The 13,437-nt window shown below is 39.0% G+C and overlaps 1 protein-coding gene across 2 annotated transcripts; it reads left to right on the top strand.

Annotated features, from left to right (window-relative positions):
- The first annotated feature begins 958 nt into the window (after positions 1–958).
- On the top strand, positions 959–13,368 carry LOC309693557 (endophilin-A2-like). Of its 2 annotated transcripts, XM_082512902.1 has the most exons (9): positions 959–1,213; positions 7,377–7,445; positions 7,600–7,816; positions 8,067–8,200; positions 8,451–8,609; positions 9,492–9,595; positions 9,954–10,087; positions 10,193–10,252; positions 10,944–13,368. In XM_082512902.1, the coding sequence occupies exons 1-9, from the start codon at positions 1,169–1,171 to the stop codon at positions 11,129–11,131; spliced, it is 1,110 nt and encodes a 369-aa protein (XP_082369028.1). In that variant the 5' UTR covers positions 959–1,168; the 3' UTR covers positions 11,132–13,368. The 2 variants fall into 2 exon arrangements, with proteins under 2 accessions (XP_082369028.1, XP_082369027.1); XM_082512901.1 differs by lacking the exon at positions 10,193–10,252 and having other exon boundaries at positions 1,058–1,213.
- The last annotated feature ends 69 nt before the right edge of the window (positions 13,369–13,437 follow it).

The raw sequence follows: 13,437 nt of genomic DNA, 5'->3' as shown, positions 1-13,437 counted from the left end.
GTGTTTGTGTAATTTATTTGCTTTTGTGTCAATTTATACAGGTCAATGCACAAGAATATAGGCAAATGTATAGGCGGTTTTCCACTGTACAGCATTATCAGGGAGGCTTCAGACTGGTCCCAAATTCATGCTTCTGTGAACCTTCCCTCCCAATGCCAGACAGTGGGAGTTGTGAAGCGCTATCTTCAGCCGCTGGAAGAGTTAGGAGTGTTGCAGCAGATGGTCTGATCCCCACAGACCCTTGATCACCATATAATGGAGACAGACTGGGATTACATGAATGTAAAGAAGCAATCCAGACAGCCTAAATCCACTGGTGAGCTCACCAAGATGCAAGAATGTGCTGGTGTAAGGTTAATTTGCGTATATAAAAAAAAGTGTAATTTGCCACTTAAAAAAAATAATTCATGCACTATAATTGATAAATACATTCTGACTAGAACCTAAAGAAAATTCACAGTGCTGCATGAAAAAAGTTCTTGCATATGGTTACCATTCGGTGTGGGCTAAAACCAAACGTGAAAAGCCAAGAGCATTGTTGTACTTGATCTTGTACACTGTACACTCTAAAGTTTCCACATGCCATTAACCATAGATCTACAACAAAAATCGATTTGCTAGAATTAGTTAGTTCAGGAAATCACTTTAGCTGACTGTGACTTTCTTCCTACAAACTCGTTTTGTCCTCAGTAAATTAATTTAACACCTCAAATTAAGGTTTAGATTTTTTTTTTACTTTTTAAAATGCATTTTAATCTTTTATATTCAGCTATAAAATATTATTTGAAAATATAATAGGTGAATCAGTAGTGGAAATCGTGTGGAAAAACGAATGACCAGTTACTTATTAGAATAGAGAAACAACCTTTAGGCTTCAGTACTTGCAGTTTTAATATGGAGTAACGATACCTTAAGGTGGGCAGTTTATTAGTATTTTTATTTATTAGTCTACACGAAGTGCTTTGGTCTACTTTATCCAGCCGGATGGAGCCTCCCACACGAACCTGAAGCCAGGAAACTGTGGTTGCTTAGCAAACTTCTCATCCACGATCCAAAGTTTGGAGACGTGTTGCTCAGTCGCTGTTTGTGCTGTGAACTCAGAGCAACTGCTTTCCTTACGTTTCCCCCCTTCTTTGAGGTCCAGGTGGCAACGCTGAAACCTGCAAAGATGTCCGTCGCAGGATTTAAAAAACAGATTTACAAAGCCACTCAGGTAAGCGCGCGACAGTTAAACATTAGCCTGTCGTTTAGTTAGCCATGTAGCATTCTGACTACCTGGTTAAGCACAACGGAAAACTTTAACAACAAACAATTAAACACCTCCAGCTTGCTGCATATACCATAGGCTATGTTTTTGTTAAACATTTCAGAATATGACAAATGTGTTGCTAACGTAACGGCTAACGTAAAAGTTAATAGTTGACTTTATCTTAGCTAATGCTAATTAGCGAAACATTGACACAGCACTGGTTAACCCAGCTGTTAATCTTTCTATAAAAGTTTTGTTTTCCTCAAGTCTAACGATTTGTATTTATGCACCCACTGTTTTCTGATAAATTACTTTTTCCCCTAAGAAAGTGAGACCTGGGAACAGTATTTGTACCGAGCTTCTACCAAAGTTTTGTACTACTTGGCTTGTGCTCTTGTTAAATTGATGTTAAAAGAGCAGCAGACAATCGGAGGTTTCTTTTCCGTCTCCCAAACAGAGACCTCGTACGTTGGGTGGAGTTTCTTCGTATCTTTTCAGTGTTTTGTTGTTGTTGTTGTTGTTGTTGTTTTCCATAGCAGGGCAGTTAGCCAGTCTTGTTCAAAACTAAGGTTCCTTATCTGTTTCTTGGTGTATCGCAGATGATAACAGTTAAAAGTAAACTAATTTTAAGTGTTTAAGTTTCATATGTTTCCCAGCTGTGTAAAATGATCTGTCATTATTTCTTAGATATTCTGTTCATCAGTCACCTGGTGTAATGTTCTTCTTTTTTTTTTTTTTCCATCTTCAATAAGGAAGTATAAAACTCTAAGCTTAAGAGTTCAGTGCTGTGTTTTAAACATTAGCTTTTCTCATTGCTGAGCATCTCCTATGTCACATAACAAGCATGTAAAAACTGAAGCAGCACACGTTAACATAGACAGCTGAGGGATTTGAAAGCTTAGATTCAGATGATTACACAAATTTAAGTCTGTGCATTCTTGTTACATCATGAATTTATTGTACTGGGTTTGTCTCCAGCTTCCACTTATCCATTAACAGTAATGCTTGTTATCAGAGAAACATAAATAGCTGCCCTTTGATGTAAATGCAAAACCTGCCCATGACCTGCGTTGTCCCTGTACCAGCTTTGCTAACATCATGTGATATAAAAGGGATTGCGCTTACGTCGGTGGGTGTGTGCGTCCTCCATTGTAAGTAATGGAATCCTAGTAATGTGGATACTGCCCAAGCCAGCTTCAAACTCACAAGTAATAACACAGATCTAGTTGTTATGTTAGTACTGTAACAACGGATAGGTGAATCCACAGAAACCAGTTCTTGCTAAACTAGCTGCACAAGTGGTTTGCTAACTATACAGAACAGTGACCAGTTCCTGTCATAGAAAAATCAAGAATTATTTAATATGCTATTGCTGCAAACACACAAGATTTATACTGAGTGTTTTTTTTATCTGAGTTGTACTACCTGGCCCAGCACAGCTAAGCATCTTGTCATTCAGGTTTTAAAAGAAAAAAATGGAGTGGAGATTATTAGTTGTGTAAGGTAATTGCCTAACAGACTTACGTCATATGGCCTAGATATTAATTACATATAGATTCTACATTTACATTTTAAAGTTAAATCTTAAATAAAATGTGCGATTTTTCAAATTACTGTTTTTAGTACTTTGCCCACACAAAACCCCCCACAATTTTTATTTCCTATAGCCACTGTTGCAGGAAACAACTAAATAAACAAGCCCTTCAGCATGTTTTACAGTTTATAAGTGAAGTGCCAAATCCCTGTGCAATATCACATAAATGCTGAATGGTTCATAACCGTATCAAAAAAATCAGTGCACCTTTAATTACTCAGATTATTAAGACTTCCTTTATGTTTGACAGACTAATCTCTCCTCGGCATGTGGCCACCAGTGTTGCACAAATTTCTGCCATTCTTCAGAGGCCATTTTTAATTTGCTCCTTATTAGAAGGACTTTGTGTTGCTTTACCCTTTATCTTATTAAAATATCCCAAACAAATACCCCAGACTAGAGCAGGGCGATATGGCCAAAAATATTTATCACGATATATATTTGAAAATTTGTGATAACGATATAACCGACGATATAATTGATGCGAGACAAAATACAACTCCACAACATTACTAGCGCAAAAAGACAACCTTCCATTTATTTTCACTTAAACAAGAAGCTGGTTTTTATGTACATTAAAGCTTTATAAAAATGTAACAGTGCAAATGCAAATTCCTTGCTGAAAGTTTAACCAAAAGGCATTTCCAGTAGAAATGGGCTGACATATCCTGAGCATAACCATATATAATATCCACTGAAGTTAAAAAGAGGTGCTTTGCAACATTAAACTGCAGTGTGCAGTACGCATTTTTCGGACCATAAGGTGCACGGGATTATAAGGCACATTAAGCGAAACAAAGCAGTCAGATAAATCAAACTTTATTAAACTCATTCTTCTTGCTTCCTCCACTTCTGTACCATTGATTCATTAATGTTGAATTCTCTGGCAGCTTCTCTATTCCCATGTTGTTGCAGTATATTAATGACTAACCTCGTATTGTGGATGGATTATCTCAGTTGTTCTCCTGACTGAAGTTTGGTCCGTTTACAGCACCCTGCCATGCGATTGCATTTGTCTCTAACCATGAAGAACCTTCACGTTAACTTTTATAAGTGGAAAAGTGTTAGTGTTCGTCCTCCAGCTTCACTGTTTATGTTATGCTAACATAGCTGTGTCGCTAGCGATCACGTAGCACATCATTATATACCAGCTAGCCCAACTTCAGTAACCCTACAAACGTCACTGCTGTTTAGTTTCCTGTCTTCATTTATGTTGGAAGTGATAGCAGAGCTGTACGTTTGATTTTTTTTCAGAAATCTCTGTCAGAACATGCTATATCATGCTTAGGTAACTAGCGAAACTAGCGAGCTAACTTCCGCTAGCTTCCTGCTAACTTCTAACTCCGTTAAATGTAATAACTTTTGTTTTCATGGATGCCTGGAAGTTAAACTTTATAGTTACACCTGGTAAAGCAGCAATGCTGATCGTTTTATTAAAGATGAAAGAATTTAGACAGTTTTTAACTCTAAGTGATGCTGCAGTGTTGTTTGACCTGAAGCATACGGAGTTTAGGACCCAGATTACTCCCAGATTTAAGAGCATCTTAGTCCGACAAATATGACAATAACAACGGCCGCTTGCATGTTCTGCAAAAAAATGTGCTTTGTTGTGTATCTGACGGACAAACACCAAACCAGTTCCACATCACGGAAGTTGCACCATTTTTACAAACCAATTCTGGTTCATCTGTTTCACTCAACAATCGGCCATGTGCGTATGAAAACAAAGGCACTGCGCATGCGCGTTTTACTCCCATTCTATCGCGATATTTCATTTTCCTATCGTTGCCTAACATTATACCGGTATTACCGTGAACGGTATAATATGGCCCAGCCCTACCCCAGACGTGCAGGCCCAGGTCAGAGTTTTGTGTTTTTACCAATAATATAGAGCTGCCATGCCAGAGGAACAGAGGAAGACCACAGAGGAGATTCATGGAGCTAGTGGTGGAAGAGATCCTCAGTGTTGGTGTGAAAAAAGAGAATGTTAGGGATAGGGTGAGATGGAGGGAGATCATCCTTTGTGAGTGCGCATGCGCCATTAGCGTGCTGCCTGCTGTAACCCCTAATTTCCCTCGGGATGAATAAAGTATTCTGATTCTGATTCTGATTCTGAAAGGGAGGAAGTGTGTAGTGTTTTGGCATTGTGCTTTGCATCTTTTGGCTACAGTATTCCCTTTTTGCCAGTTTTTGGAGACTGCCAGTCATCTTGTCAGACTGTGTCATGGTGTCATATGGATCATCCAACATATTTTTACAGAAAATATGTCAGCTCAAATGGGGCCTGCTGGGCCCCATTTGACATTATAATTCATTATAATTAGCCCATTTTGAACTTGGAAATGAATTTGACTTTAAAGTGGTAATTTCTGCTCCTTAGTATACTGAAGCCAAACCCTTTCACAGGAGCTGAATTGGTTTTACTTTTCTTGTTGGCCAAAGACATTTCTTGGACTAAGCTGAATTAAACCTGCCACTGTCTCGTGTGGTGCTCAATAGAAGATGGCTAAGCTAACATTGCAAGGTCAGATCTGCACCTAATTGCTTGTTTGAGGTCATTGCTGGAGGTTTGATGAGTTATTAAAGCCAAATGTTCACTCACTGTTTTCCCTCCTGCAATGGGAATGTGTGTTTGTCTGTGTTCAATAAAGCACAGAAAAATAGTTGTATTTTTAACTCAAGCCTTTGATTAGTTTCAGATCAGATCAGATTTGTTATAAGGGCAGAAAACCACAGAGCTGCAATGAGCTAAGTTTTGACTTCCCACTGTGCATAACAACTTCTCATCTGGTACAAAGAGATTCTTTGATTTCAGTTTCTAAATAGGGAAACATCCAGGGCTAATCTATTTCCCATGAACCCTTTGGTGATAGGTGCTTAGGGCGAATTTCAGAGTCATTGAAGGTTAGAAAAAAACATTGCCAGGCCTGTGTACAATAAACTGGAGAGATTGATCGATCCATCTGTTCATAGAGTTTTATGTGTAGTGTGTTGCTGACAGCTGCACTGGACTGAACTGAACTGAAATAAGAGCGCGCACACACAATGAGCCTCTGTTTGGCTTGCCAGGAGACCTAGTGGAAGAAAGATGAAGCCTGCATCTGTGATTATTAAAATTATCCATGGATGTGGCTGTAGTGTAGGAAACTCTGCTAAAAGTCTGTGCTGGCCTAATGGAAAAAAGGAAAACTTCTAGTATAATTCCTTATGGAATTATGGTTCTAAGTAAAGAGGAAAGAACTCAGTCCCTCACACAGAGCTGAGGAGGTTGCTTCCCCCATGGAAAATGGACAAGTATTGGAACTTGGGAGTTAATTAAAACAAAATCTTGAAAGATAAACAACAAAGTTTTAAAAGCAACAAAAGCAAAGGCGTTGCAGAGGGTTGTGAAAACTGCCCAACGCATCGCCGGAGGACCACTTCCTGCCATAAAGGACATCTACAGGAAGCGGTGTCTGAAAAGGGCTGGGAAAATCATCAAAGACCCCTGTCACCCATCACATGGACTCTTCACCTTCCTGCCCTCTGGGAGGCGCTACAGGAGCCTCCGGACTAAGACCATCAGGTACCGGAACAGCTTCTTCCCCACAGCTGTCAGACTCCTGAACTCTGCCTCCTGACATCTGCCCCACGTTAACACATGGACATACACACATCCACAACCACCTACACACACAATGGACAACTGTACCCTCATACACACAATAATAACATGGACTGAGCCACCACTCTCAACCACTAGCACTATAGCCTCTGTAGAAATTATCCACATATTTCACTTATCTTAACTGCATTAATGTATAATTCTCTGTAAATAATCATTCTGTACAATTCGATAATTTTTAATTCTACAACTGTTTATAAACTGCATAGTTCACATTTCTGTATAACTGTATATCTCATATTTCTGTATAGTTTTTTTAAATTTCATATTCTGTATAGTTTTTCATATTTATATCCTGTTCATAGCCTGTACTCACTACAGCCTGTACATACTTATAGTTATAGCATATTCATAACATACTTCATACCGTGTACATTATAACATACCATAATAGACCCATTTCTGTAATATACTCACATATCTATATTATTGCTAACATATATTTGTAATATATCTGTATCATGGCTAAAGCACTTCTGGATGGAAACAAACTGCATTTTGTTGCCTTGTACTTGTGACATGTGCAATGACAATAAAGTTGAATTCTATTCTATTCTAAAAGCACAGGTGTCCTTGGATCTGGAAGTGGATAGAGTTGTATGCAAAGGGTTAGGCATTTTGTGTTGGCGCAGACAACCAGCATTTTAGATTCTCTGGAGATTATTTAGAGAAGCCAGAATTTGTCAAGCTCAAATGTTTACAACATTTGTAGAAAAAGTGGCTTACAGTTTTCAGAAACATTCACAGGGATATCAATAGAAATTTTATATGAAATATTTTTCTTTTTCAGTCTTCGTAATCCTCTGTGAAGGCCAGTCAGAATGTTAATTTCAGTCAGTTGTATTTTTCTGTTTGCTCTGGGTTCACAGTTGATGAGTGAGAAGGTTGGAGGTGCAGAGGGAACCAAACTGGATGAAGACTTCAAGGACCTTGAAAGGGTATTTATTGCATTCCACATAATACTTACAGCTCATGTGTTTAAGTTGTATTAGCTTGTTGAAATAATTTCTTCCAGCTTCCTTTGATTTACATAAGTGGCCCTAATGGCATTCAACTTGCATTAAATTTTTTTCATTTCTTGTGTGCCACCAGAAAGCTGATATTACTAGCAAAGCAGTAGTGGAAGTCCTCAATAAAACAACAGAGTACATCCAGCCTAATCCAGCAACGAGAGCTAAGCTTAGCATGCTCTCCACAGTTTCCAAAATCCGTGGGCAGGTCAACAGTCCAGGCTACCCCCAGGCTGAGGGCCTGCTGGGGGAGTGTATGACTAAATATGGACATGAAATCGGCGAGAGTAGCAACTTTGGTAAGAACAGCAGTTAATAGCAGGAAAAGATATAAGGTAGAAGAGGCATGTTATACTTGATAGCATATGCTTTAAATTAGGAAAAGACACAAGAATGTGGACAGTATGATAGGGGAGTTGTGTGCATTTGTGAGGGGGTTGCCGACAGACATTGTTAATTTGGGGGCTTTGTTGTGTTTGATTGTTGCTAATTACATGACTCATATTATCTTAGGCATGCTCATGCTAATTGTGTGTGCATTTTCCACAGGTGGGGCTCTTATAGATGCAGGAGAGTCAATGAAGAGGTTGGCTGAGGTCAAGGATGCGCTGGATATTGATGTGAAGCAGAACTTTATTGACCCACTGCAGGGAATCGCTGAAAAGGACATCAAAGACATTCAGGTAGACTCAAAAGATTTTGCGCATACAGGCCTAGGCATTCACTAATGAGCTCTACAGTCTGCATGTGAGTTACAATGTTATAAAAAAGTATTCAGAATCCAAGCTGACATTGAATTACACTAATGACAAAGAACATTTGTCAAAGCAGTTATGAACAAGTGAAAATCTTTTGATGTTTGTATGATAGTATATATTCTGTGAAATTTCATCCTCCTAATTGTAACACTAATCTCCCACCCCCACTTTGCAGTTCCACCTGAAGAAGTTGGAGGGCCGCCGTCTAGACTATGACTATAAAAAGAAACGTCAAGGTAAAATCCAAGATGAAGAGATCAGGCAGGCCCTGGAAAAGTTCCACGAGTCCAAAGAACTGGCTGAGCGCTCAATGCACAACCTCCTGGAGACAGATGTGAGTATTAAGTAGTACAATGTGGCTTTTAGAACTGCTGCGCCAAGTTCCTTCAACAGATAGTTGTAAGAAAACCTGACATTGTTTAATGAGTCTGATGTAACAAAAGTATTGATGTGATTAATGCCACATTTGTGGCTCTGTGTAAGACCAAAAGGATTAACTTGTAGGAAGACTGTATAAACTTAGATTATATATCTGCAGGAGTGCCAGTGAGACACTCTTTGTTATTCTACAGCACTATCAGCATTATGCATAATGAAAAATACTTTGATAGAGACTGAATGTATTGTGACAAGAGATCCCCAATGAGTTTAAAAGCAGCAGTAGCTTTTAATTTTGACCAATTGTTAACCTAGTTCAGTGTCAACAAACATGGTTATTTAGTCTATAGTCATCTTTAATCATTTTAGCAAGAATAATGATTTAGGGCAGATTTTGTGGCTGCCAAGCTATCTGTGTACCAGTACTTGCAGATCTAAGTCTAGGAGGAAATGTATTATAATGCAAGGTATGCTGATGGATTACTTGTTAAAGTCTGTAATGGTGCATTAATACAGTAGCACTAAACTGAGAAAAGAGTGGCAAGTCACATAAGAAACTACGTAGCGAACATGAGAACCATGTGAAATTACATTGCCCAACTGTTTCACTGTTGCATGTTTTGGAAATGCATGTAGTTGGCAGCTCACAGGTTCTCCAACATCAAAACACACAAGTATTTAAGGGCAGTACGTATCACCTGACTTGCCTTGTTTTTTTTCCAATGTGCTGTGCAGTTACGCGAAACCCGTCACACCTGTTTGGTGTGGTATTTGCTGTCACCATGTTTCGTTTCTTTTTTCTGTTTTTTAAATACTCATCATGTTTCTGCCTTTGTAGGTGGAGCAGGTGAGTCAGCTGTCGTCTTTTGTGGAGTCTCTGCTGCAGTATCACAGACAGGCCACACAGATCATGGAGGAGCTTTCTGACAAACTGAGAGAAAGGTCAGCACCAGACTATTTTTGGAAAGTGGCATGCCTTTTGTATGTTGAGGCTTCGTCCTCTGGCTCATGACAGGATGATTCAGCCGTATCTTTTATCCATCTGATTACATCCAATGAATACCAAGCTGCAAAATATGTTTAGTTTTTTGTTTTTCTGTTAGAGAAACAAAATATCAGTTTAGTTTAGAACTTTAGATCATTTTGTTTTCTTTTAATAAAATGTGTCTAGTTTTTGTGATTGGATTAAAGCCCAAAATAAGATCGGCCAACTCTTTGTTAGCATGTCTGTATTTGTATTGGCACATCTTCTACTTGTGAGCTCAAAGAGGTAATGGTTTGTGATTCTGATTGTTTGCAGGGTAAATGATGCTCAGTCTCGCCCAAGACAAGAGTACACACCCAAACCCAAACCAGCCTTTGATTTTGGAGAAGTAGAACACTCAAACGGAGGATGCTCTTCATCCGCTTCAAGCCCTCCAGCTTACTCTTCTGGTACACTTCTTTCATTCTGTTTTTTCCCTCTTCATATTGTGTGTGTGCGTGCGTGCGTGCGTCTCATTCATATGACTGATGTGTCTTTCCTTCTGCAACATTAAGCAAACACAGCACAGTATCAAGGGCCATCCTTCCAAAGACCGTCCATCAAGAACAGACGGCGTGAGTGGACAGAGGAAGAAAATGTGTCACTTGCACTGAACTTAAAACTATTACTACTACTACTACTCAGCCTGTTGCACATCTTTGTAGCAGAAAAGTTTATGCATTAGTGTGAAGTGTCTCACTAGCTTTGCTACACTGTGATTGGTGGGTCAATTAATAACCAAGGCTGCAGATACATACATTCATTCATTGGCAAACAAAAACACATCTTAAATAACCATTGAGTATGGTATTATGTATGAAGTTGTATGTATCTGACAGCTTAGTGCACTGATGACTGAATCTTCTGAATCTCAAGAAGAAAAAAAAACAATCGTGATGTACCCAAATATTTAATTTGCAGTTTAAAGTCTGAATCAATTCTCAGACAAAAGAGAAGAAAATAATGGGGAAAATATGTAGCCTGATTTGTACTCCTGCATTGATTTCTTGAGGTTCAGAAGGATTCTCCTTAAGCACACTGGTGACTAACTTAAAAGTCTTTATGTTTCCAGTTTTTATGACTTGGACTTCATGGCTACAGAGTGGACTGGAAAACATTGGTGTTAAATTCCCTATAATGAAAACCTTTCAAAGGAGAATATACTAACCTCGTTGAAGGGAAATTGTTTCCATGGAATAACTGTATTTGTTTTTTGTTTTGTTTTTCTCCCTTTCTCCATCTCTGTGCCTCTGTCTCTTTCTTCAGCTGAGCCTTGCTGTAAGGCCATGTATGACTTTGAGCCAGAGAATGACGGAGAGCTGGGCTTCCAGGAGGGTGACATCATTAAATTGGTCTCTCAAATCGATGAGAACTGGTATGAAGGAAGCCTCCGTGGAAAATCAGGATTCTTCCCCACCAACTATGTTGAAGTGATGGTCCCTCTGCCACACTGAAAACAGCAGGGGTTAAGATTATGAAGAGTGGAGGATAAAGGATTACCAGATCTCTTGATAACAAAGATTATATAAAGAGTAAATATCAAGACAATGACCAATATTATTTTGTATCTCAAGGTTAAAGAGTACACACAGATTTGTAAAAACATCAAGGGCAGAGGAATGTTCGATGAGCCAAATTATATCGTAATATTTGGGTGCTTCTGTCATATCCTGAGTTTTATAGCCATTCTCTATGCACCTGTGCACTTTTTACACTACACCTCTATCACCAGGACTGATTAAGAAATGCTGAGAGAGAATGGTGTTTGGGGAAGAAATGGTCTACAAACTCCTAAGTGCAACAACTTTATTTTTCTTATCCTGTTTTTATACTCAGAATATTACGTTTCGTTCTATGCATTGTTCATATTGGTACTACACACATGCATGCGTTCCTCTAAACACTATTCATACACTCCCATTTTTAATCTCTGTACCTTAAGGCCTTAGTACTGTGCGCCAACATGGAGGACTGGCTACCCTTTATCAATGTTTAGTCTCTGCCGCCCTCTAGTGGTCACAGAGTTTCTTCTTAGCTCCTTATTCAGCAACACTATTCTGTGATGTTTGTTGGCTGTTTCTTACCAAATCTATGTTGGGTAGTTTGTCCTAAGTTTTAGTTTGCAGATGTTGAAACAGCGTGAGTGAGTCAATAGATGTATTTTTTTCTAAACATTGGTAGTTTTAGCATTAACAAAAAGAATTGCAGTTAAACTCTAAAAATTACAATTTAACATTATGTAACGCAGGTTACTTACAACCTAGATCATACTGCCCTCATTTTATTCAACATGGATGCCAAAGAATTTTTTTTTTTTTTTAAATTTCCAAAATGCAAAGGGCTGTTCGTGTGCACAATTGTGTTGATATTTCAGATGATTACATGCAGCATCCCACCGTTCATGTTGTGCAGCGTTACACCAAAGCCAAAACCATGTTCTTTTAGTTCCTGTTTTCTCAGGCTCTATTGATACTGCTGGCAGTGTCACTCATAATGTTCTGTGGGGTGTTTTTTTTTTTTTTTTTTTTTTTTTTAATTCAGCTGTTTGTTTCATGAACTTTCTGTCACTGGTGCATTTTCCACGTCAGTGCTCGGGTGAGCTTGGCCTTATTATTCTAACCTCCAATTTGATGCGTGGAATTTAATCTGATGTGTGTTAGGTGTTTTTTGTACCTGCCTCAGTTTTCAGGCCGAAACTGCATCAGACCTGATGGGGGTTACTATCTTCCAGTGACTGTGTACTGAATTTACAAATAATAAGGAAGGACCTTTGCACAATGGCTGGTTTCAGTTCCAATTAAGCCTATTACAAGCAAACTATGAACTGTCATGGTCTGTGCTGTTCACTAGAATGCCAACTTTCTCCTCTTGTCATGATCCCCTTGTTAGACCGCCCCCTGCCCCACTCATCTCTCCCATCTCCATTTAAACTGAGAGTGGAACAGACAGGTCTTTTCAGCAGGCAAGGGCACACAGCACTGGATTATGCCCTCCCCCACTATGCGTTATTCACCACCTGCCCCTGTGCCCCTACCCCCTTTCTCATTATCTACCCCATCCCAAGCCCACGGTGCCTCTGAGGCTCAGTCTCCCAGTCCATAATACCATCATTGCTATCACAGTAGATACCTCTTAATGTTTTGCTTGCATCTGTGCTCTGTTATTAGTGGTATGCATTGCACCGGGGGTTTGGCATAGCAGACTAATAATTGTGGTTCAGGTGTGGGTTTACATGCCTCATTACACCTAATCAAAAGCCCCCTTCCCAAGTTTAGGAGAGGAGGAGGGTCAGGGACTCAGGGGCTCAGGTTGAGCTGTTCTGTAGCTTGTATAATATTCATGAAGAACAAAGGGCTAAGATCAGCTTTTGTCAGCTGCTGCTCTTACTGTGGAAATAAAGCTTTTATTTCTTTTCCCCCCCATCATGCACGCTTTTGAATTTTCTGTGAAAGTAGCCTAACTTTTTGTATGTTTTTTTTATTCTAGCTTTTGCCATATGCAATGCCTCATTTTTTGTAACTGTGACACAATAGGGAGAAATGTTGAGACTAAAAGTGGGATTATCCTGGATTATCTTTAGGATGTATGAATTACCTCTATGCTAAATGTAATCTTGTGTATTGTATAATTAATGTGGTGTATGAATGAATGCTGTCCATTTGCTTCTTTAAATAAATGTTAAGTAATTTGTCCCGTGTGTCTGTGTAAAACTAAACTGCTACAGTTTTTGTTTTGATTTTTTTTTTTTTTCGTTGATTAT

The sequence above is a fragment of the Aulonocara stuartgranti genome (assembly GCF_965226115.1).
Source record: "Aulonocara stuartgranti genome assembly, chromosome: 18".
NCBI classification, from domain to species: domain Eukaryota; kingdom Metazoa; phylum Chordata; class Actinopteri; order Cichliformes; family Cichlidae; genus Aulonocara; species Aulonocara stuartgranti.
The sequence above is the reverse complement of the archived record's forward strand: the minus strand, read 5'-3'. Positions and strand labels throughout refer to the sequence as shown.

Bases quoted from the DNA above. Each gene is read 5' to 3' on its own strand.
- LOC309693557 (XM_082512902.1), top strand. From the start codon at position 1,169: ATGTCCGTCGCAGGATTTAAAAAACAGATTTACAAAGCCACTCAG. The intron at 9,596-9,953 runs GTCAGCACCAGA...GATTGTTTGCAG, and splicing joins TCTGACAAACTGAGAGAAAG to GGTAAATGATGCTCAGTCTC. The intron at 10,253-10,943 runs GTGAGTGGACAG...CTCTTTCTTCAG, and splicing joins GTCCATCAAGAACAGACGGC to CTGAGCCTTGCTGTAAGGCC.